At 37.8% G+C, this 25,572-nt stretch overlaps 2 protein-coding genes and 1 long non-coding RNA gene across 3 annotated transcripts; all 3 read right to left on the bottom strand.

Moving 5' to 3' along the window:
* Positions 1-1,465: 1,465 nt before the first annotated feature.
* LOC131255047 (monosaccharide-sensing protein 2-like) lies at positions 1,466-2,885 on the bottom strand. Its single transcript, XM_058255742.1, has 3 exons — positions 2,826-2,885; positions 2,732-2,737; positions 1,466-2,308 (listed from the first exon to the last, which is right to left on the bottom strand). Exons 1-3 carry the CDS (start codon positions 2,883-2,885, stop codon positions 1,466-1,468), a joined length of 909 nt encoding a protein of 302 aa, XP_058111725.1.
* LOC131255553 (uncharacterized) lies at positions 2,725-8,069 on the bottom strand. Its single transcript, XM_058256293.1, has 11 exons — positions 7,673-8,069; positions 6,760-7,567; positions 6,041-6,675; positions 5,670-5,954; positions 5,490-5,595; positions 4,654-4,723; positions 4,378-4,565; positions 3,994-4,290; positions 3,799-3,906; positions 3,419-3,715; positions 2,725-3,318 (listed from the first exon to the last, which is right to left on the bottom strand). The coding sequence occupies exons 2-10, from the start codon at positions 7,543-7,545 to the stop codon at positions 3,533-3,535; spliced, it is 2,658 nt and encodes an 885-aa protein (XP_058112276.1). The 5' UTR covers positions 7,546-7,567; positions 7,673-8,069; the 3' UTR covers positions 2,725-3,318; positions 3,419-3,532.
* A 76-nt stretch (positions 8,070-8,145) lies between these two features.
* On the bottom strand, positions 8,146-12,553 carry LOC131255554 (uncharacterized). The gene is made up of 5 exons (XR_009176170.1): positions 12,229-12,553; positions 10,901-11,170; positions 10,765-10,817; positions 8,787-8,848; positions 8,146-8,515 (listed from the first exon to the last, which is right to left on the bottom strand). It is a non-coding gene; the product is annotated as an uncharacterized LOC131255554 (long non-coding RNA).
* Between the last annotated feature and the right edge of the window lie 13,019 nt (positions 12,554-25,572).

Here is a 25,572-nt window from a genome sequence, read left to right on the forward strand (position 1 = left end):
GTTCTTCTAAATGATGGGGCCAATCTTTGTATTCTTTTCACATTGGGTTCTTCTAAATGATGGGGCCAACCTTTTACAAAGATCAGATCTCCCAAACAAATATCAGTACCTATTTCAGTTGAATATGGACCGAGTTAGGGCTGACCTGACTCGATCCGGTTTTGAAATCGACCTAACCCGAACTCGACCCGACTCGGTACCGAGTGCTGCATGCCTAACCCTGCACACACTTCTCAACTCATTATCTACATGCACACACTCATCAACTCTTCCTCTTTTGGAGGCGTTAATCTCATTCATTGTTGGTTGGGATCATCCACTCTATATCAGATACGCTCTTGAGTGGAAGTTACAACATGAATAGGGTAGAACTCAAATGCATGCAGAATTGGATTACCATTTGATAGTAGCAGCAACAGCAGCAGCAGCAGCCAAACAGAGATAATACTACTTGTTGTAAGTATCCAAGGCAAGAGCAGATGGTTCCTTGGCAGCCAAACTTTTAACCAGCACAGCTCCCTGTGAAACATTGATGAAAAGCTACTTATAAACATAATTATGACATCCAAAATCCTTTTTAAAAAAATCAAAAGAACAAGAGCTTTCTTCAGCAACCTTAGTATCATCAAAGCACCCACGAGCCATGATTAACTGCGCAATTTAGTGTTAGGGTGAACATTTGAAAGAAGACTATCAAAACCCAGAATGTAATCAAGAATCAGCACATTCTTGGTTGACGTATAACATCTATCAACCAGCTCCGAAACTCCAACCATACCATGTGGTGCGAGCTTGTTCGGGTGGGCAATGATCACCATGGGATCATAAAAATGTAGTAGAGTCTTCGTATTTTACAGCTACTAAATATCTACTCAAAGACTTCAAATGAAATAAATATATATATATATATATATATATATATATATATATATATATATATATATACACACACACACAAATTAATTCAAACTCTTCAACAGAGGAGTAATGATTTCAGAGCACGAGCTCAAATGACTAATCAGCACTGAATCAGCCTACCAACATAGATTGGTCTCTGTTCAATTTTTACATAAATGCAGGAAGGGAATTATATATAATGGAAAGACTATTCTAAATTACAGTAAACAGATATACATGATATTTGATTAAAAGCATAATTGTACAGCAGAAAAATAATATATAAATAGAGAGAGAACAGCAAAGATTTATCACATTTGAAAAGAGAGATATATGGGCTCAAAGACAATTAATGGACAGAATATAGAGCTGAAACTTTAGAAAAAGGGGGAAATGATTTAATGTTAAAAAAAAAATCAAAACAAATACAAGGGAAACAAAATTTCACCATGGAATCTAAACATAATTTCAACAACTCAATCAGCCACCTTATGCTAGAAACAGCCCAACACAGTCTACTGACTTTAGCTTCCATGAAAACAACACCTGAAAGACTAAAGAACTCTTTTTAACATGACCTATTTCCTACCTGCTCAAGAATTTGAATCCCAATCCCAACGATCAATGCATGCTTCACTCCTGGTTCCAAAAGACTGGCCCAACTTGGCCCTTTGACGGTTTCAAATGGGTGGACCATAGCGGGTCCGACTGGATGTTGCTCCTTGAGCTCCTTGGAGTATAGTGTAGGCTGGCTCACCAAAGCAGCAGCCTGGATGAACTCACCCTCTACAGGGACATCACCCCCAGGAAGCGAAACGATAGACCCACGGCGGGACCCAGGGACACCCTCCTGGTGCAAATAAATTCTCTTAAACCCTCCTTCCTTCTTCCCATCTTCCCCTTCTCTCTCAGACCATTTCCATGCCAGCTGCCACCCACCACCAATACCTGTACTGCTAACTGCCTCCCCAGCATTCCCTTGCATGAGACTGTTGTGGCGTCTCATGCTTAATACACTCCCATGAGCTGCTTGCGATGGTGGGACCATATCCTTCTCCATGCTCGTTGTTTGCCGTGCGAGTAGCGGGCTCTGCAAGTTGTCATCGGAATCACCTCCCGCAGCGTCAGATGCATAGTCCTCACCCTCTCTCGGGAGACTCTCCTCATCCCACTCTTCATTTTTGGTGGGCTGCCCTGCCATGCTGAACATGCTGCCAAAGTTCGAAAAGAGCGTGCTTCGCATGCTTCCCATCTCAGGGAGCTTCTCGTGGACGCTACCAAAGAGGGTTACCATTGGATCCATAAGGGGCACATTCTGACTTTCCATACTTCCATGGCGGGACACAAGACCAAGAGTACTTTGTCTAGTGACGGGTCTTGCAACCCAGGAGAGGCCTGACAGGTCCTCTAGCTTGCAATTTGCATGGTACGGATACCATTTTGACAGGAGAATTAAGACGGCACGACAAGTTATCAGGTATCATGCAGGCAGCTGCAGGTCGTTAGATCTCCTCCTTCAATTCACACAAAAGGTTAAATGTAAACAAACAAGTCTTTGACATTTTTGTTACTACTGTTAATCTTGCATGACAGAAAATTTTAAATATTCAAAGGTTATAAGAAAAAATATTTAAATGAAGTCAATAATAGTAGTGGAAACTAAAATCACCGACAAAAAAGAAAAACCTAAACACTGTTCCTCTCAGATGGACTGGCAGAATTCTCCCAGTGACTTCTTGGGCCTTGTAGAGAGCCCACCATTTCAGTAAAAAACCTGACAGCATATAATCATTCATGATATTTAACTCTGATGCAAGAAGAATCTCTCCCATACAGATACCTGAAAATAGGCAACAACAATGCAGTGTTAGCCAAACTGGTAGAGTCTACTTTCAGTAAAGTGTTTTATCTGTGATATAATTCCTTACCATGCAGTGATGATCGAAGCCATCAACACATTTGTCAAAAACCTGCATTATATCTATCATGTTCAGTCTATAGAAACAACTAATCAAGTAAGCTATACAATCAAAACATATATATAGTCCAAAAAGGTTAAGTGTCCAAAAAAGTATTAAACTATTGTTGCTAATCAGTGAACTCAATAAAGCAATGATGCCATGCAACAAATGAGCCAATTCCAACTTCGCCTAAAGTTGAATGATATCCGTTTGGCTCGGGCAATTCAACGTCTCCTTTGATAATGACATCAATGGCAACCTTGTAAAGATCTTCCTGAAGAGGTTTGCCATGAATCATTTGAGGCCCATCTGCCAAAATAACTCGCCCTTGGGCAACGAGCTCTTTACGCCAAGAGTACAACTTGCATGGCCGCATTCTCTCTACACATTGATGATTCCCAACTAAGGGTCCACCAGTCGATTGTGGATTCTCCGGTTGAATCGAATCCATGTGTTGCTGCTGTAATAAAGTTCCACACCATGTGTTATATATGATAATTGAAAAATAATAATTTATTACTATTTAAATTTTAAAAAGAAGGATTTCAATGAAAATTGACCTGAATCATCTCTTTGATACCCCCAATTTGGTCCGTAAGAAAATCTATTTTAGAAGATAGCTCTTGAATTTTGAACGATTGCTCTTGAATTGTGGATGATTGCTCTTTTACTTTTCATTTATACGAAGAGATCTTTTCAAGAGCTGCAGCGGACCCCCTGATTTGTGATTGGGAAACGATGGTCCCAACACCTCGAACACGACCCCTTGTATCAGGACCAAACACTTGAGTCAATGGATCGTTGAGGATGTCGTGGGAATTACTTCCTTCGCTAGCAAGTAACTCTTTGACTTTTTTCTACAATATTATACAATTACATAAGCAATATATTGACACTAAATTTCAATTATATAAACTTAAGTTTAAGACAACGAGATTACCACATGTGAAGCCGCATTACTGTGAACAGAACCATCCTTTCTTGTATGGGTTTTAATCCATACTTCAGTCCTACTAATTAGGGTGTCTCCATCTTTCTTTTGGCATTGCTATATTTGAATGAATTTCACATTATTAGTTATTAAGAATACAAAGCAACTAAAAAATTTAAGTTACATATAACTATTAATACTTACCATTTCTTCCTCGATTCTCGCGTGGCCATGCCTGCCACTCGTATGGTAAATTTTTAAATTTTTCCTATTCTCGGCATTTTTTTTCCTTTGTTCTACAATTCTGGGATTCGAATTATGTTCAATGAACATTTCCCAATCTTCAGGCCTAACTCTTGGTGGATGGTTGTTTAATTTGGAATCAAGATTTGAATGAGGATCAAGGTACTTCATCCTCAATTTACACTTGTACTTCCTGAACATATCGAACATGCTTTTAAAGCATTTCTCCTTGTAAGACTGAGGAATAACAAACTCGTCCTACAAGAAAATTCGAGATTGAATTTAGTTGAAGCAAAAAAAGAATAATGATTAATTTATATCATAAGAAATTTTGTTGTATCTTACCTGCAAGAGCTTCCAAAGTTCTTCTTTCTTACTCATTGGCACTGCACGCCAATCCTTGATGGCAATAGAGACATGGGTGCGAACCAACTCTCCACTTCTTGTAGTCAACCTATGTGAGTGTTCACCCACAGGTAGTCCAAATGCATTTAAGCTGATTACAGGCTTATTTTTTGACGACGATGAAGTTCCTAACACATACAAAACTTATGTTGTATCAAAATAGTATTATTTAAAACAATGTATTAAATAATAAGGTAATGAAGGAATTGTATTTACCTGCATTTTTTGATGCATGTGCTTGTGAAGTTGACATGTTCTCCTCGACTATTGACATGTCGTAGCTCACCTATAGATACAAATTTATATAAGAAGAAATCATCATACAAATAGAAATTCATTTATCAAATGAATCAACACAAAGTATGATAACAAAAAAATTACCTATAACTCATAGCCAATTTCCTTTATAATATTTTCTAAATTTGTATTCTCGCCCCCAGAAGAGCAAAACAGAGTCGGATCTTCAAGTGTGTCCACGTCTTTCGTCAATCTTTTTGGTGACATTAAAACAACATACCATCCAGGCCTTGTTTGATCCTTGGAGTAGAATACTTGACTTGCTTGGGATGCAAGTATGAATGGTTCATCTCCTTCTTTCTCATGTCCTTTCAATTTATCCATATTTACCATTACCAAATTTGACTCAGGATCAACAATACATCCATTGGTCTTGTCTTCCACTCTGACCCAATCACAATAAAATACCGTTTGACGGAAGACAGTGTAATCCAACTCGATTATCTATTTTACTACTCCGTAATAGGTAGCCTCATCTTCTTTGTAATTCTTATCTTTAGCACTTGCCCTGTATTTAGTGATGGCTTTCATGGACACCCCACTATTTTGTGTTGACTTAATAGTCTCGTATTCACTTGGAGAGAATATAAAACCATTCACGCGATACTTGTTATAGCATTTTGCCTTAAACGTAGGGCCATCTACTAATCGTTTCAATGTCAACTCGCCCTCAACAAACTCCAACTGCAAATAAGAAAAAAATAATAACTATATATAAACAAATATATCAATTAAATGAATAATTAGAAAAATACCTCCTTTCGTAACCAATTGATGAAATCATGTTCATTGTTCTTCGACACACTGCCCTTTCTTCTTTGCCCCTTTGATGTGGTCGGTCTTAAATATATTTCATACTTCCTATATGAAATATATGTAAGAATTTATCCAATTACTACTCGTGATTCGATATTTTAGAAAATTTATCTACTTACCTTTTCCATTCATAAATTCCATCGTAGCAGTGTAGAACCCATCTGCGTACTTGTTGATGTTGTATGTTAGTTAGGTATATATTCTTGCCATTATCCAAAGGCTCTTTATCACACACCCTATCCTCGTCCAGGAACCTTTGACGCGTACGTTTGTGACTTCCTCTCTCACTGTTTGGCATGTACTCCATACAATATAAAATAGATTCTTCTACAATATAACGCTCTGCAATACACCCTTCAGGATGTGCTGTATTCTTTACGTATCCTTTATAAATCTTCATTAACCTGATGGAGGCATCCAATTAATAATATATTGTCAATATATGACGACGATGAAGTCTAAATGAATCACATCAAGGTTAGATATTTACCGTTCAAAAGGATACATCCACCGAAATCTAACTGGACCGCAAGCTAATGCTTCATCAGCTAGATGTACCATAAGGTGAACCCTAATAACAAAGAATGAAGGAGGAAAAAACTTCTCCAAAACACACATTACCACAACAACACGTTGTTTGACGGCAATGATGTTATCTGCACTAATTGTCTTCGAGCACAGGACATTAAAGAAGTAACAGATGTGCTGAATAGCAGTTCGCAACGTCTTATGCTCTGAGAAAGCATGTTGTAGCAACACAAGTAGTAATTGACACATAATGACGTGATAATCATGTGACTTTAGTCCCTTTATCTCAAGAGTTTGTAAGTTCACAAGATGTTTAAATCTGGAACTATACCCTGTTGGAACCTTCAAGTCATGCAATGTTTGGCAGAACAATTCTTTCTCCTTGCGACTTAAAGTAAATGGTGCCTTTGGTTTAATAGTTTTGCCATCCGCTTCTTTCAGCCATAAGTCTTTCATTATGTTCATTTTTTTCAAATCTTCGCGTGCACTTATATCATCCTTAGTTTTATCTTTGACTTCTAGAATCGTCGACAGAAGATGATCACCAACATTCTTTACAACATGCATTACATCCAAGTTATGCTGAACTGGTAACTCCTGAAAAAACACAATTATGATGGAATGTTAAGTTTTTATTCACTGACATATATGCAAATGAAACTAACAAGTTAAGGAAATCACCTTCCAATATGGCAAGTCGAATAGGATCGATCTTTTGTACCAAGCAGTTATATTCCCAGTCGAATCATCACCGTAACTTTTTCGTTTCTTCCCCTTCGATTTACCGATATCCATCTGAATACCGATTACCTTTGCTTCAACCTCTGAACCATTTAATCGATGAGAAGGTCTTCCTTCTTCCACTTTATTATTGAATGCCACTTTTTGAGTCCTAAAAACATGATTAATAGGAAGAAATCTTCGATGGCCCTGATAAGAGTACTTCTTGCCACTCTTAAGTCGTTCAGCGACGGTTCCCTCGGCACAAACAGGGCAAGCATATTGTGCATGTGTAACACATGCTGATAAACTCCCATATGCAGGAAAATCATGAATTCCCCACATTAAAATGGCTTTTAAATTAAAAATTGTCTTTAAATGAGAATCATATGTTGTCACTCCATTAAGCCATAAATTCTTCAACTCGTCAATCAACGGTTGTAGGTAGACATCAATGTCCTTACTTGGTCCTTTTGGACCTGGTATTAATACCGTTAACATTGAAAATTCTCTTTTCATACACATCGAAGGGGGTAGATTATATGGCACTATAATGACAGGCCAACAACTGTAGGCACTACTAAGATGTCCAAATGGGTTAAATCCATCAGTCGCAAGCCCTAAACGCACATTACGGAATTCTTCAGCAAAACTTGGCCACTTGTTATTTATTACCATCCAACTTGATGAATCAGAAGGATGCCGCATAACACCACTATATTCTTTCGGTTGAGAATGCCAAGTCATTTGCTCCGCTATCCATGGCACACTAGAAATAAAGTTTTTTTTTTTTTTTTTTAAGATTACTTATTAATTTTTTTAACAAAAGGTATATAGGATAATATTAAAATTATATTAAACATTGAATGCACACCTGTACAGCCTCTGTAGCCTTGGTGCCAAAGGAAAATATCTCAAAACCTTTGATGGAACTCTAACACCTTTTTTCTTTGCCAAGTAATCTGACCTCCATCTTGATGTATGGCATGTTGGACAATTTTGTCTATCTTTATACTCTTTCTAATAAATAATACAATCATTGGGACATGCATGTATGGTCTCATAAGTCATTCCCAATGAGTTGATCATCTTTTTCGCTTGATATGTGCTCACTGGCAACGTGTTTTCTACTGGTAACAACTTCTTAACCAATTGAAGAAGATCATTAAAGCTATTATCCGACCAACCATTACGTGCCTTTAAACTATACAACTCAACAGTAATCGATAATTTTGTGAGTTCTCTAGGGCAGGAAGGGTACAAAGATTGTCTTGCATCATCAAATAAAGCCTTATATCTTTTTGCATAAAGGTCTTCATGACAATTTTCATTTCTAAGATCATCCATAAGAGTATCAGCATGTTCTCCAATATTTCTAAATGCATCATTAACAAGTTCCTCCATTCTAGGATACTCATCATCGGATTGATCATCAAACGTCGATGATGATGGTTTCTCGTTACTTTTCACAAGACTTTCACCGTGAAAAATCCAATGTGTGTATGACTTATCCATACCGTTAATGAGCAAATGCTCATAAATCTCTCCAAGAGTGAACATCCCACTCCCATTTCTACATTTCACACACGGACACGAATAATGATCAAATCCACCACCGTTGTTCTTTGTAAACTCAATAAAATGCACAAGTCCATCCAAATATTCTGGACTTAACCTATGTTTGTCCATCCATGTTTTGTTACTTAATGACGACATTCTGCAATAAATGAGAAAATCAAGTCAATTTTGATGTTAAAATGATGGTTGGACCCTATTAACTTAATGTGTTTAAAGTGAAAAAACAAATTCCGATGCATGCTTTAGTGAAATACAACTAGTTTTTTATTTCCATTTTTCAATCGTAAGTATGATAACAAACTAAAATAAAAAACACTGCATCTCTTTTTTAGACTCAACGGGCAGATATGTTTACATGAAGTAATAAAAATATAAATTAACTAAGACTATAGGTAAGCACACAATTATACCTGATTCAGTAGGTTCTTATCTACAACAAGAGAAGTGGACTTCAACAAATATGATTATATTCCTGAAACAAAACAAAATAGATATATGGTTCATTTGATTAAATAGGTATTTAGCATTCTATAAAAGCATTTAATGCACCACATTAATCCATTGCACTCTCTAACAAGTAATACCATTGTTAGCAAGGAATGTAACATTCATTTTAAAAATAAACTCTCCACCATCACTACGAACATTCTTTTGGGTATGCAAACCATTCATTTGTAAAGAAAATGAGTTTACAGGAACAAGTGGGAAGTGCAGTGGAAGAACAGGGAGATTGGCCTGGTAAAATGTTAATAAAAACATGTACCTCAGTGCGCCCTTTCACAGCTTTTGGGTATTGGTCAGATCAGTCAAGCCCGACTATCTAGTTGCATAGAATGTTGTGGAACCTATTGTGGTGTTGCAGTTTAAAATCAGATTTCTGTTACAACGACCAATTGAGGTAGAAGACTAGAACTCATCTTCCATCTAGTCTGAACAAAAGATATATAATTTTTGTAAGCTGAACAAAAGAAATGAAGAAAGAATGAACGATGACTGTGGACTAGAAGTTGAACAAAAGATATATAATTTTGTAGGAGCATTGAAGTAGTGACCCACCATAAGATTGTGGACTTCTAGCTGCTATCCCTGATTGATCCATGGATGATGACTGTGCAGGCATGGAAGCACTTCCCTGTGTAGGAGCATTGGAAGTAGTGCCATCCCCATACTGCTTTGGTTCCCCAATAAGATCGCACTTTTCAACTATTACTTCCAAGTTGATGATAATAATGATCTTGATTGTAGTGAATGAAATCATCATGAGAGAGAATATTAAAAAAAAAAAAAAAAAAAAACACCTAGATGAAATGAAGAATAGATATGATATGCATATGCTGAGCATTTTAAGAGAATGAGGTTGGGCAAAATTAGCTTTAGCCCAAAAGTAACAGCCACATAGCTTTCTGTCTTACACAACCTAAGCAGAATATTAATTTTGAGTTTAGAAGGAAGAAAATGAATGGCCTTCCTAATAAGAAAATATAATTTGAAAATTAATATATCTATTGCGGGTGTTATCCACCACGGAATTGTATCTTAGATGATGATTTGAACCAAATCATGCTGTGGATTGTATGCTACTAGTGCCATTTGAAGAAAATTGGTTTTGGATGATTGTGCATGAATAGGAACATGGAATATTGAAAAGTAAAATTTTTAATGAGTCATGTTCAAATCCAAGATTCAAAGGTTATAGGATCATCAATGATGCATGATTACAAGAAAGTAGCAAACATGAACAATTGAGATCGATATGAGAAAGTACCCTCTGTCTGTTGCAACCCTGATAAAAATGCACCCACCATGTCTACTTTCTAATTTAGTATTATTATCTGACTAAAAGCAGAAGGGATGGGGGGGTATTTATCAAATCAGTGGATCTATACAAGAATGGTGATTCCTTACATGTGCGGACATACAAAACGTGTGCAGGATTTGTGATGATCAATGAGCAGTAAAGATTAGGTGAATGTATTTCAGCAAAAAATGTTGTGCAAATTGCATATGACAGATAATTGTAAAAAGAAAGAAAGGAAAAAAAAAAAAAAAAACAACCACATACCTTTGTCACATCCTACACCCGATGATACAATGCATTGACCTCAATAAGAGTACAAAGGTATGATTTCTTTGTAATCCAAAATAAACATAAATGTAATGTACTACTGGCCACAACTAGCCAACTTGGTAAGGTATGATTTCTTTCTCCTTGTAAGTAACATGTTTATTTTGAATTTCTATCCACATCTCTACCCTCCAATTCCACCTTTGCTACTACTAACTATAAAATTGGTGGCACTCTAACTTTTTGGCTGTTACAAAGTCACAATCATCTGTTGTTTGTCTTTTATTCTTAGTGTCTTGGTGAAAATGGAAACATGCATGTACAGAATCTGTTGCACAAGAAGCAACATCTTATGAGAAAATTGATGCAGGAAAACCTGCAACCATGATTCGGAAGTCCAATAATAAAAAAATGCTACAAAGTAGAAATAAAGAAAATGCTAACAGGAGCATGTCTTACACTAGTAAATTCAGATTCTGATGTGCCACATAGCTCAATAAGCTTAATCTTGTCTACTTTAAGCTGCAAAACAAGTAAACACTGAAGCGTAAGAAACATTTTAAAAAATCAGGCAGGTTGAAATGGAAAGAGAAGAAAGGATTTCAATGATTAGCTACCTTGTGCCTTTTTGCACACAAGTAGAATGCAGTGGCTGTGAAAACAGGCCGACTGAAGTCAACACTTGCTCAACGAGGTGCTGGAAAAGCAGCAAGAAATCGGTCCTTGTAGCTGAAAATCAACATTATTATTCAATTACATACAGATGAAAGATTACACAAAATTGCATACATCCAAGCAGGCTGACAGGCAAGCATGAGTGATTTATGTTTGTTCACATCTTATATAAGGGTGAACTCCCTCACATAGACAATGAGAACATCAAAAAATAATAATAATAATAAATAAATAAATAAATAAAACAAGGAGATATCCAAGAGGTGAATCATCACACATGTGCCAACATGACACATTTATGTGACATCCTTCATCAGGTTGATCCCACCAATAGCATCCAAATGACTGCATAGTGGGTGCTTAGTTGTAGAACCCATCAAATTAGGCATCGCTCCTGCTTTGAACACACTTTGGACTTTCACTCACAATGCCACTCCCTACCCATTTGCACTTGTTTACATTTTGAAATGGACGCTTCCCTGATCCCGCACCCGAATCTATTGTCAATCCATGCAACTATAGATGGGTGGCATGGGTCTTAAGTATGGCTAAATTGAGAATGACCCAACCACAAACAGAATGCTGAAAGACATCCTTTGAAAAATAAAATAAAATCAACCAATGCAGATATCCAAAAAAATGAAAATAATAAAGAACTAGAAACATGAGAAACGACTAAAATACTCAAATCTACAGTTGGCAAGGACAATCATGGAAAGTTAAAATGCAGTGTGAACAGAAAAATAAAATAAAACGGTTATTCAACAAATCCAAAAACTAAATCCGTGTTCCTTCATGCTAGGATCTAAAAATCATGAAAATCTACAGCCTCGCAACCAAAAAATCGAAAAAAAATGCTAAATAATCCACGTATGGATCAGAGCAAGAAACGAGATCTCGTCCATGACTACAAAAAACAGAAACTACATTGAGAAAAACATCAAATAAAAATCTCGCATCTACGACTACAAAGCAGAGCTAAAGCAGAAAGAACGAAAAATCTAACAAATCGCTGCTTCGAGAGATGTAAAACAAGATCTGCGTCCTTACAAGCTAAGATCTGCTGGAGAGACGGTGACTGATATAGAAGACAAAAGAGGAAGATGAATTACTTTTCTAGGAATCCGTTGTTGTTGCTGCTGCTGCTGCACTCACTCCCTCCCTTCAGTCTTCCCCATTCAACCGTGGACGACAGATCACACACCCCATATGGAGTTGCTGCTGCTGCTTCTACAATATTAGATACCCCATGTGTGGGGACTGTCGTGGAATGGTTGATGTTGTAGGGAGAGGGAGATCGAGAGAGGAAGGGAGAGTGAGAGGGAGAGTGAGAGAGAGGGTTGAGATCGGGAGAGGGAGATCGAGAGAGAGGGTTGAGATCGGGAGAGGGAGATCGAGGGAGAGGGAGATCGAGGGAGGGTTGAGATCGGGAGAGGGAGATCGGGAGAGGGAGAGGGAGAGGGAGATCGCCTTTTGGGCGTTTTGGAGGGATTAGGGCGTTTTGGCGACCGAAATAATCCAGTAGTCTGCGACATGTTATGTAAATGTGACTCTCGGGACATGTGGGGTCCACTTAGAGGGTTCTAATAGAATCCATTCCGTCAATCTGTTTCAAAATAATACAATAAACTATAGTAGTAAGAAATAAGAATATAAAACACTCAATCGCGACACACCAACAAAAAAGTGAAAGTGAGAACGTACGACAGCCAATATTCGAGTACGGTTCAGTACCGTTTCAAATCAGAAACGGCTTAGAGCCATTTTTGAACCAAACTAGGGACCGTACTCGATTGACGATTTTGGTGTAGTGATATATATATATATATATATATATATATATATATATATATATATATATATATATATATATATATAATGAAAATATTATTTTTTCTTCTTTTTGCATGGCTTAATTTCACTTCAGTGTCTTTCACTTTTACAATTTTTAATGCCTATGTATTAACTAACTTACTTTACTAAGGCATCAAATCATGTAAAAAATGCAAAGATTATAGTTAAACAAAGTATCCTAAATTCCTTCCATATATATTCTTTCCATCAAAAACTTCGACTAAAAATTAGTTGTGAGGGTAAAAATTGATAGGGTTTTCCTTCCTCAGTTCAGGGGAGATAATGAAACGGGTTGAAAATTTGAAGTGTTTTACCGCGCTGCTCAACCGGTCGAGTGGGCTACTCAACCGATCGTGGGTGGCACTCGACCGGTCGAGTGGGGCTCGATTCAAAGTCCAGCGACCATCTGATGTATTTTCTCTGAGCTACTCGACTAGTTGAGGGAGGTACTTGACCAGTCAAATGGGCCGCTCAACCAGTCGAGGGTACGCAGATTCGTTCCGCGATTTTGTGCGGATTGCGAAATTTTGAGACCCTTTCGTAAGGGATGCGAAAGGGAGTTTCCTAAACTATAAATAGGGGTACCTAGGGCTTTTCTAGGCAATGTAAGAGGGTTTTCTAAAGCTTTGTAAGAGTTTGCTAAAGGGTTTAGGGCTATCAAAAGAATGAGAGAAAGAGAGAAAGAGAGAGAGGAAACTTGTGGAATGGAGGTTATGCTCGTGGAGGTGATTTACTATGCAATCAACATCTCAGCGTTTTTACGTCCTCGTAATCGGTGAGTTCTCTTCGTTTTTCTTTGTTTTCTTACTGTTTATCCGCTCCTACATGAGTGATGAAGGTTTGATCATAGCAAGGTGTGCTTGTGATTGGTTGTAACGTTCTGCTTGATAGTGGATTGTTGATCTGGATGAGGTCTCGTGGATTTTACCGATTTGAGGGTTTTCCACGTAAAAATCTCTTGTGTCATGTGGTTGATGCTTTGATTTATTTCATTGCTTTATTATCCCATAATTCTAGTGTTTTTTGAGGCTAGATCCTAAGGTTTTGTGCAAAGGCCCCCAACAAAAATGTCCATAACTTCGAAGAAATAGATATATATATATATATATATATATATATCATGTATATGGAGAATTATCACATGGAGTCGACTTCATGGTACTATTGGAAAAAGTGGAAAGTGTAAAGCATAAAAATCCTCTACAAGGTGAAGCCATCAGGTGATTATGATCACACTCCATGAAAGAGACCTTCAACCTCTTCTCCTCATCTAACCCCCTTCCCACCATTGGATGCCATGTGTGTGTTTGATCTAGGCCATTCATTATGTAGTATACACTGTGCATATAACAACAAAGAATCATAGTAATATACTTATTAAGTGCATAGTTCTAAAACTCATCAACTCAACTTGATGAGATTTTGTGGTGAGTCAACGTCTCGTAGAAACTCAATTATGGTTGGGACTCCGTGTAGATCAAAATGACTTGTTGACTTGATTTTACACTTGGTTGACTCAACGAGTTATATTAATAAAAAGTAAATGTTAATAGAGCCAATAGAACTCACAATCTCACTGATCACAAAGTGGTCTTTCTAAGAGACCAAATTAATGTTTCATAAAATTGTTATTTTCTTTCATTACTTTGCTATTTTAAACTATTTTAGATATATACTCATATGTATAATTCTTTTAGATTATAATATTTAAACATCGAGTTAAGTTGGGTCAAGCCTTTCAAATTGACCCAACCTAACTTTGACATCAAGTCAAGTTTTCATATTTTGGAACTATAATGAAGAGAGTTAGGCATATATGTTGAATTTGGATTTTTGATTTATTTTTCGCTATCCATTTTTATCAAACAATGTGATCTACTTGATCACTGTTGCTATGCCTTATCTCAACCAATTGGGTCGGCTACATAAATCTTGTTTTACCCTTCCACTCTATCAAGGCGATAATTTTGGTTGCACCATACGGTATGAAGTCTTTCTTAGTAGCTCCACTTATATCCTTTTAGTTTTTTTCCCTTGCTCTTTCAAAGCATCTAACTTAAACCAGCTCACTGTCAACAAGCACAAGTCCTGATTTCTGTTGCATCCTGCTATCTAAATATACTTTCCCTTGTCTTATCACATATTATAATTACTTTAAGGCTCTCTCAAATGCAACATTTCTAGTTCTATCATTCCTCATCTAACAGCTCATGTATTTTTAAATCCTTATTTCAGCTACATTCATCCTAGCTAGGACTATGTTGTTCCTTAACCGTCCAACATTTTGTTCCCATAAAGTATGACCAGTTTTGTAACTTTTTGATGCGCACGCAACAATTGTATATAACTGTGGAGGCACATTTTTCTTTCTTTCACTCAGCTTGAAATCCAGAGAAAATTCTAAGATATTGAAAACTATTTTTTCATTTCTACTTCTATAGTTACAATTTATTTTAATCCGACAAATTTTAAATCCTTTAAATTCAAAAGTATTCTTTCATAAATCTAACTTTACGTTTACAACCTCTCTTACCTTATAAATCAGAGCTAGTCATTTACTAACAACATATACCTTGGCTTTCTTCCAATAAATGCCTCTTTTACTCACATAACCATTAATAACTCATCCATAATCTCATTAGCTCATCCATATAGTCATAACTATGTCATCTGAGTCATTAATGTCCCATTGTTATATTTTGGGTCCTGAACATTTTGCTGATGAAATGACCTACAACCATCAAACATGCCACCCAACTTTGGGAGCCATGCCCTGATCGTAGGTGGCATGTGGGGCTTCATTGATCTATTGACACCCTCTTTCCACATTTAACAAATTGCTCATGTGCATTGCACGTGCCATAAGATATATCCACTAGTATATATTAATTAATCTTATCTAACATCTATTATATTATAATATTGTAAGAGCTTAGCGATGCCAATGGGGATGTATATAATATACACACCAGCATGTGATAATGTGGTTGACAGGTTCAATATCCAAGCCATCCGTTCATAAGCTGGTTCTGACCCTGCAGATTTTATCTCCCAGAAATAAAACAGGTCCATTCAGTAAATGGGTCACAAGGTTAGAATTACTTTGGGAAAGCATGTTTCAGTAGTAGATTTATTTTGTAAAATGTGACCTACTAGACAATTGGACGAATCCGATTCTTGGGTGAAAGCAGCTAAATAGCGGTAGGCCTCTGATGAATGGATTAGATCTCCTACTAATATGGCATGGTGGAAAATCTGTAGCTGAACCGTATGGGTATGATGGTACCCGAACCGTACCGAACCCATTGACAGCCTTACCTGCTACGTACATGAGATAAAAAGCATGTCCCATGCCCAACATGCAGTGCTTGCAATGCACGTTGTGTCCCAATCTTGCTTGTGATGTACGGTGGAGGTATTTTGGTAATAAATGGTACAAAGTATGCCGAGATTCATAAATCACACACAAACACCGACTCGAGTTGCCTTCGAAACCCTTTTGCGGGAGCTTCCTGCGACAGAGCTAGGTGGTGCCTACCGTTTGTGGACGCGAATTCCCTGTGAAAACCTTTCGCAGGAAGTTCCTACGCAAGCATGTTGGGTAGGGCCCACCACCATTTTTGGAGAAATTTATCCCGTTCATCCATTTGGATATCTGTTTTTAGGACAAGAGACCAAAAATGAGTTGGATAAAAAACTAAAGTGGGCCACACAAAATGAAAAATTGGGAAAAGAAATAACTATAGTTGAAACCCTCCTCGATGTTTATATGCCATACAAACTGTTTATAAAAACCGTTTATAAGGTCATCATCACTGGGATGAAGAATATGTGTGTGTGTGTGTGTGTAAAGGCTTAAAACAAAGCTTTTATGGTCATAAGAATGTTTGAAAGATTCTTACAGAGTCATCACTGTTTACTCTTGTGAGACCCACTTGAGTTTTGGAAACATCATTTTTGGTCGAGTTTCTTAAAACGAGCTGGCAAAATAGGTGAACGGAGTAAATTTCCGAAAAACACGGCGGTTGCCCCACCCAACACCTTGCGCACGTCCGACTTAACAGAACATTTTAGGACTACGCCCAAAAACGAGGAAGATTCAAAACTCAAGTGAATCGCACGACAGAAAAGATGAGGATTGAACGTTGAAGTTGAAACGTTAGTCAGGCCATATACATTTTACTATTTTGCGGCTCAAAAAGAGACGAAATAGGTGGCTTTCTCACAAACATCACGGTGGGCCCCACCTAACTTTCGGTCCCAAGTAGCTGCGAAAGCCTTTTGCAGGCAATCCGCGTCCAACAAACACATGAGGGGAGTGTGCTAGGTGGGGTTTCAGTTTCACCTTTACGAGGACGCGGATAGCTAACTGACACTGCCAGTATACTCCTTAGTACTGGACGGTACTGTGGACCCCACCAAGATATATGCATTTTATTCACACTGTCCATCCAGTTTTTCAGACAATTTTAGGACAAGAGCTCAAAAATGAGGCAAATCCAAATCTCAGGTGGTTCATACATCATGAAACGGTGGTGATTAAATGCCCACCATTAAAAACTTATCAGGGCCAAAAAGTTTTGGACCAAGCTGATATTTGTGTTTTTCCTTCACCCAAGTCTCTGTGACCTAACCAACAAGTTGGAAGGCAAATAAACATTGCAGTGGGTCTAAAATGTTTTTCAAGTTGGGTGTTCAATCATGGTTGTTTTATTGTGATGTGGTTCACCTAAGATTTGGATTTTCCTCAATTTTTTGGTTCATTTCCTAAAAGGAGCAGACAAAATGGATGGACTACGTGGATGAAACGCATGCATCATGGTGGGGCCCACAGATCACCGTCCAGTAGCAGCAATGCCGGCATGCAATCCACGTCCCCTTTTCAATATCTCCATCCATAAATGTTAGGGGTCGTTTGGTACCTCGGATTTTGAGGGATTTCAAATCCCCTGGTTGTTTGGTGGCACAAAGTAATGAGAGTTTCAAATCCAGGATTTCAAATACACAGTAAGAGCTTGGATTACACAAAATCATTTCAATAGTTGTATGTGTGACATGTGTGTCACCATACTATTATTTTATTGGGCACCTGACCCACTAATAATATCAAAAAACAATTAGATTATCAATTTCATCACTATAATTACTTTAATATGATGATCAGCACTGTCCAAACATTGTCCATGCAAATCAACGGCTAGAAATCGTTGGTTGCTCACTCGGACATGATCTTGTGTGGCCCATCCGAGACTTGGAATTTCATCATTTTCGGGCAAAGCATATATTTCAACCGACTTATTACAACCATTGTGTCAAACATTACATACACCACTAATTAGAGATATTAAAATTGATTTAGTAATTAAATTCAAACCTCTCCAACAATAGAAAGATTTCAAATCAGGGGGTCTGAAATCCAGGGGTTCCGAATCCAGTAGGTTCCAAAGCATGTGGGTTCCAAAACCACGCTCCCAAGCATGCCAACAGGTGTTGAGAATGGGGTGAGAATTATGAGAGAGGATTTACATGAACTGGAGTTACCAAGGACACAATTCATGGAACAGGTGTTGACATGTCACATGTGTGCAAGATCCAGGCCATTCGTCGGGTGTGGCCCAAGTGAATATGAATTGATCCAGAAAATCAATCAGCTTCACATATTAGATGGGCCACACGTGTACTATGAGCTTCATATCTAGACCGTTTGGGCATTTCACTGTACGATTCATCTTTTTTATCATACATGTGTGGTCCATTTAATAATTCGACCTCCTGAATTTTGGGCCAGGGCATGTCCGTGGTATGCTTCACACAAAGGATGACCAAAGCAGCTGTGGTGATTGGCACGTTCGCCACAAATCGCCTCCATCTATTTTGAAATCCAAGTATAGACGTGAATAAAATTCAATTACTCCATTTTAGAGTAACGATAAGGTGTGAAACATGTGGACGGCTTTACTTGGCTATCTGCGAATCTCATCAGCATCTGACCAAGATCTGATGGTAGTAAGATGAGGGGCCACCGCAGTCCCATAAGTATCAATCTCCTCGTCTTTTATTAAGATACGGTGGAACCCACGTTTACTCCATCCTTTGTTTATTCTTAAAAAATAATGATATTCATGCACCATGAATTTCACACACGAGCATTCCCTTGGGGCAATAAGATATCTAAACTCATGGAGTTGCACGAGGTCTGCATGCAGATGAATATCCGTGATAAGATGGCACAGATCATTGAGTTGTACATGATATGGTAGGTAGAAAAAGGTAGATTCATGGCTATTTCTTAAGATATATTCTTGCTAATTTAAAAATAAATAAATAAATAAACCTAATTAATATAAATTTACATGGCGATGGGTTTTCAAAAAGGTACCTCATTAGTCGATATAATTATATTCCACTCTCTTTCATTGCATTTCTTGAATGCCGTATTTGTGGGTGCGTGAGTGAATGAGTGGGCTGCTTGGGTGTGCCTCATCATGATGCTTATGTAAAATTCATCCCTGCCACAGGTATATCAAATCATGTAAGGCCACGGGCCAAAACATCACTCCCATCCCTGATTCAAGAGGGACCATATGATTGAAAATAGTGTACAGAGCAACAATCGTCCTCTTAACTGTTTTCCTTGATATGGCCCACCTGAATGAAGAATGGGCTTGATTTTTAAGCCCCATATTGGGTTTAATATAATTATCATGGTGGGCCTTATAAAAATCAAGGGTGCTGTCTCTCTTCCAACTGTTTCTTTGGTGTGGCCCAATTGGAATACTTGTCAGTCTGAATTTGTCTCTAGGCTTAAACTAGGATTATGCATGTAATGGCCATAGTGGATTTTGCATTCAAGTCCACTACAACCATTAGATGTTTATGTATAAAGATTATTTAGAAAAAAGGGAATTACATAAATGGGACATTATTCTTCATTTTGACTGGCCCACTGTAATGTTTATGTAAGATTTGCTCTACCAACCATTATATATTTGGTCCCATATTAGACCTAGAGACCAATAAATAAATAAATAAATAACAAATAGCTTCGCATGTGATTCCAGTGGGCCACACAAAAGGAAAAAGTTGCAAGAGTGATGTCCTCCCAAGATTTTACAAGGCAAATAAGAGTAATTATATGAAATCCACTCCAACCATTACATTCCCCAAAAGGATCTATACTTGTGGGCCAAAAATCATACCCATCCGTGTTTCAATTAGGCCACACTATTGGAAATAATTTTGAGGGCAATCTTTCCCTGTACACTATTTCCAATCATATAATCCACTTGAGTCACAAACGGAGCAGCCCTTGACCTAGCATGGGGTGACACACCTAGTTGTCAGGGTTGATTCTACACAAATAACCAGCTGGTGGGGTCACCCAAGCCACCAACCCATTTGCTTGGACACTGGTTGTGATGAAAGGTACTGGAATGAGACTCATATTGATTAATGAGGTAGCTTTTTAAAAATGTTTCTGAAGAATGAACCAGAATGTAAATTCCAAAATAATTAGGTAGGGTTTTTTTTTTTTTTTTTTTTAAATTCCCTATATTCTTCTTACAATAATGTGAAAAACTCAAATTAAGGTTAGCCCTTTCTCTCTTCTCTTATTTATAAAAATAAAAAAATGTGGCAATAGGACAACTTAAGAGAGTACAGAAAAAATATATACCATAAACACTCAAAATAGAGCATAGACATTTATCTAGCTCAGCTTGACAATAATATAAGATTAATGAGCCAGGAACGACTTTGGAGAAGTCATCCACCAATTGGTGTGTAAATAAATACTAAGACGAGCATTTTTTCAAATAAAGTGGCAATAAACCTTAACATGTTTCATCCATCCGTGGAAGATGGGATTGGAGGCAATTGAACGTCAAACCTGAGATTAGAAAGAAGAGAACAAAGCCAAAAAAAAAACCTCACTACTACCATACCCATGGACCTTTATTTAGCTTAGAGCAGGCAATGATGGACGCGGATTGCCTACTGAAACTTCAGTAGCCATAGCTACTGGACGGTGCTATATGGGACCCACCATGATCTATAGGTTTTATCCACTCCGTCCATCCTCTTTTCCAGGTCATTTTAGGGCATGAGACTAAAAATGAGGCAAATCAAAATCTCATGTGGACCATACCACAGGAAACAATGGTGATTGAGTGCCCACCATTAAAAACTTTTTAAGGGCCACAAAAGTTTTGGATGGAGCTTATATTTGTCATTTCCATTCATTCAGGTCTGTGTGACCTAATCAATAGGTTGGATGGAAAATAAATATTACAGTGAGCCCTAGGAAGTTTTCAATGGTGGGCGTTTAACCAACACTGTTTTCTTGTGGTGTGGTCCACTTGAGATGGAGATCTGCCTATTGTTTGGGCTCATGAACCGTGGGCCCCACTGACCAGACGGACGGTGTGTGTGTGTGTGTGTGTGTGTATATATATATATATATATATATATATATATATATATATATATATATATATATATATATATATGCATCGTTATGGGGCCCACATAACACTGTCCAATAGCCACCTCCGTACTGGCAGGGTCAGTAGGCAATCCAAGTCCAGCGATGATGTCTGGTTCTTGCTTTTTAAGAAAAGATTTCACAAACAAATTAAGGTATTAAAATTTTTTTTTTAAGAAAAAAAAATAAAAAAATACCTAAGAACTGCCTAAATTGTGGTCCTATCATGTGAAATGCCACTGTGAAATGAACCGATGTTGTGGATAAAACCCATACATCAAGGTGGACACTCGGAGCCCCTGCCCATTTACAATGGGAGATAATATTGGTAGGATGCATTGGCATCGTGGAGAGAGAGAAGGTATCCATTGTACTCATCCACCTTAATACAAAGTATCCAAACGTCTTCAGTTGGAAAATCTCAACTCCATCCCAGTTTTTTCAGCCCTTCCAAACACTCTCACATGCTCTCCTATGGTTTCCAATGAATCCCACCAGCAATCCAAACATGACCATGCACAAAGTCCTATGGAACTCTGAAATCACTGGTGCCATCCAAACATGGCTTTTGCACAACCATGTTTATAGCAAGAGTTTTTTACCACTGTAAACCCCACCTTTTACCCAGCATTTGTAAACTCTCCCTAACTTTACTTCCCAGACTAAACCGATTATGTATGGACATACTATTTGAAGGTGAAAATACCCTTACTTTACGAGTTATACTTGAAAATACCCTTGCATTCACAGTGGCACCATGATATCCATGGTGCCACCATGGAATTCTATCTTGTCCTTAGTGGCACTGTCCAATTCCAATAAAAGGGTCAAAGGCCGTTGCTAAATATCTATGCATACAGATTATAACCGTAGGCATTGGTAGAGCAGCCTTACTTCAGTTGATTTGTAGCCATATATACTCGAAAATACCATTGCATTCACGATGTCACCGTCCAATACCAAAAAAAAAAATGGTCAAAGGCCGTAGCTAGACATCTATGGATACAGATTATAACCGTAGGCTTTACTACAATAGCCATTGCTTCAGTAGATTCGTAGCCATTGAATCTATTGCTATGGATTTAAACTGTATTCATTGCTTCTGTAGCGAAAAGTGCATACAACAATGGATAATTGAAAAAGCCTAATGTGAAATTGGATGAGCCTAACATGAAATTGAGTTACCCTAACATAAAATTCAACGAGCCTAACATGAAATCCAATGAGCCAAACATGAAATTCAACGAGCCTCAAAGGAAATTGAGTGAGGCTAACATGCAATTCAACGAACCTCAAGGGAAATTGATCAAGGCAAACATGAAATTGAGCGAGCCTAACATGAAATTCAACGAGCCTCAAAGGATACATTGCTTGATTTCGTAATAATCTTCTATCCAATCTATATTATTGTTTGTCTTATCTTGTAAGAAATAGGACTGCAACTTGGGTTTAGTTTGACCCGAACCCTACTGAGCCGACATCAATCTGGGTCGAGTTGTGTAGTCATTATGTTTGGTAATGGTTAAAACTCAACGAGCCTCACAAGAAATTAAGTGAGGCAAATATGAAATTAAGTGAGGCAAACTGAAAATTGAGCTAGGCAAACATGAAATTGAATGAGGCAAACAGGAAATTGAGCGAGCCAAGGAGGAAATCGAGCAAGGTAAACTGGAAATTGAGTGAGACAAACATGAAATTGAGCAAGGCAAACTGGAAATTGAGTGAGGTAAACATAAAATTGAGCGAGGCAAACTGGAAATTGAGTGAGGCTAACATGAAATTGAGCGAGGCAAACTAGAAATTGAGCGAGGCTCAGAGAAAATTGAGCGATGCAAACATGAAATTCAACAAGGAGAACTGGAAATTGAGCGAGACAAATATGAAATTGAGTGAGGCAAATTGGAAATTGAGTGAGGCAAACTGAAAATTGAGCGAGGGAAAGAGGATATTGAGCGAAGCAAACTGGAAATTAAGCGAGGCAAACATGAAATTGAGCGAGGCAAACTAGAAATTCAGCAAGGCTAACATGAAATTTGACGAGGATCAAAGGAAATTGAACATGGCAAACATGAAATTTAATGAGGCAAATAGGAAATTGAGCGAGGTAAACATGAAATTCAGCAAGACAAACATGAAATTCAATGAGGCAAAATGGAAATTGAGCGAGGCAAACATGAAATTCAACGAGGTGAACAGGAAATTGAGTGAGGCTAATAATTCAACAAGCATAAAAGGAAATTGACGATGCAAACAGGAAATTGAGTAAGGCAAACATGAAATTCAGCGAGGGAAAAATGAAATTAGGTGAGGCAAACATAAAATTGAGCGAGGCAAACATGAAATTCAATGAGGCAACACATGAAATTAAACGAGCATCAAAGGAAATTAAGCAAGGCTAACATGAAATTGAATGAACTTCAAATGAAATTGAACGAGCCTCGTGTGTTTGCCCTATCTTGTAAGAAATAGGGCTTCAACTTGGGTTCAGTTTGACCCGAACCCTACTGAGCCAACATCAGTCTGGGTCGAGTTCTGTGAATGGTCAATGGTACTGTCAATGGTTAATTCATCCTGGTAACTAGGCAGACCTGGACTAATGTGAAACTTCATTGGACCCACGTTTGTTCTCAGTCTGGTGTTGCCTTGATACAAGTTGTTTGTCGATCCATTACATACTTGTTATTTTCCAAGCATGGCTTCTTAACTAAAGGGCATAGTACGATGTGAGCAGCGGATTCAGTTTGAATGTCTTGATACTAGCCATGATACTCTAGTAGATTTGCTGAATTTTTGGGAAATAGGGTTGCAACTTGGGTTCAGTTTGACCCGAACCCTATTGATCCAACATCAGTCTGGGTGGAGTTGTATAGTCATTGTGTTCGGTTAGGGTTGAAACTCAATGAGCCTCAAAGGAAATTTAGTGAGGCAAACTAGAAGTTGAGCAAGGCAAACTAGAACTTGAGCAAGGCAAATTGAAAATTCAGTGAGGCGAATTAGAAATTTAGTAAGGCAAATTGGAAATTCAGGAAGGCAAACTGGAAATCGAGAGAGGCAAACTGGAAATTCAGCAAGGCAAACTAGAAATTTAGGGAGGTAAACGTGAAATCGAGTGAGGCAAACATGAAATTCAATGAGGCAAACATGAAAATAGTGAGACGAATAGGAAAATCAGCAAGGCAAACAAGAAATTGAGCGAGGCAAACATGAAATTCGGTGAGGCAAACATGAAATTTAGTGAGGGAAACTAGAAATTCTGCGAGGCAAACTGGAAATTCAACGAAGCAAACATGAAATTGAATGATCCTAACTTGTAATTAAGTGAGCTTCAAAGGAAATAGAATAAGCCTAACATGAAATTGAACGACCCTAAGTTGAAATTGAGTGAGGCTAAATGAAATTGAGCGAGGCTAACATCAATTTGAATGAGTTTCAAATGAAATTGAACGAGCCTATAATGAAATTGAGCATGGCTAACATAAAATTGAGTGATGCAAACTTGAAATTCAGTGAAGCTAACATGAAATTCAATGATGCTAACATGAAATTGAACGAGCCTTAACATTTAATTGAGCAAGCTTCACATGAAATTCAACGAGTACTTCGATGAAGTTGACCAAGCATTACATTACATTACATCAATTTATGGAAGTTCCCGGTTATATTTTTATGATATCTCTATCAAATTCACAAATTGCTCGAGCAATTACACCAATCATGCACCGGTAATTTCATTGACGACTTGAGTATATTGCCAAGAAGTAGGTCAAATGGACCGAGAAATCTTGCAAATTGGAAATAAGATTGCTCAGTATGCTCTTATCGGACTGAGTTAACTGAGTTGGGCCTGCCTTAAATGTATGTGGACTATCCACGACGTCCATCTGTTTTTCCATCTAATTCAAGGATTTGAGCCCAAAATCGTAGCATATCCAAATATCAAGTGGATCATACCATATTAAACAATGATTCCACCGTTAAAACCTTGCTAGGCCCCACAGTGATGTTTTATTTGTCATCCATCATGTTCATAGGATGATGTAGACATGGATGAACCGAAAACCCAAATACAAGCGATCAAACACTTCAATGGCCCACAAAAAATTTACTCGGTTTAGGGCAA

The sequence above is a fragment of the Magnolia sinica genome, chromosome 9 (genome assembly GCF_029962835.1).
Source record: "Magnolia sinica isolate HGM2019 chromosome 9, MsV1, whole genome shotgun sequence".
Lineage (NCBI taxonomy): Eukaryota > Viridiplantae > Streptophyta > Magnoliopsida > Magnoliales > Magnoliaceae > Magnolia > Magnolia sinica.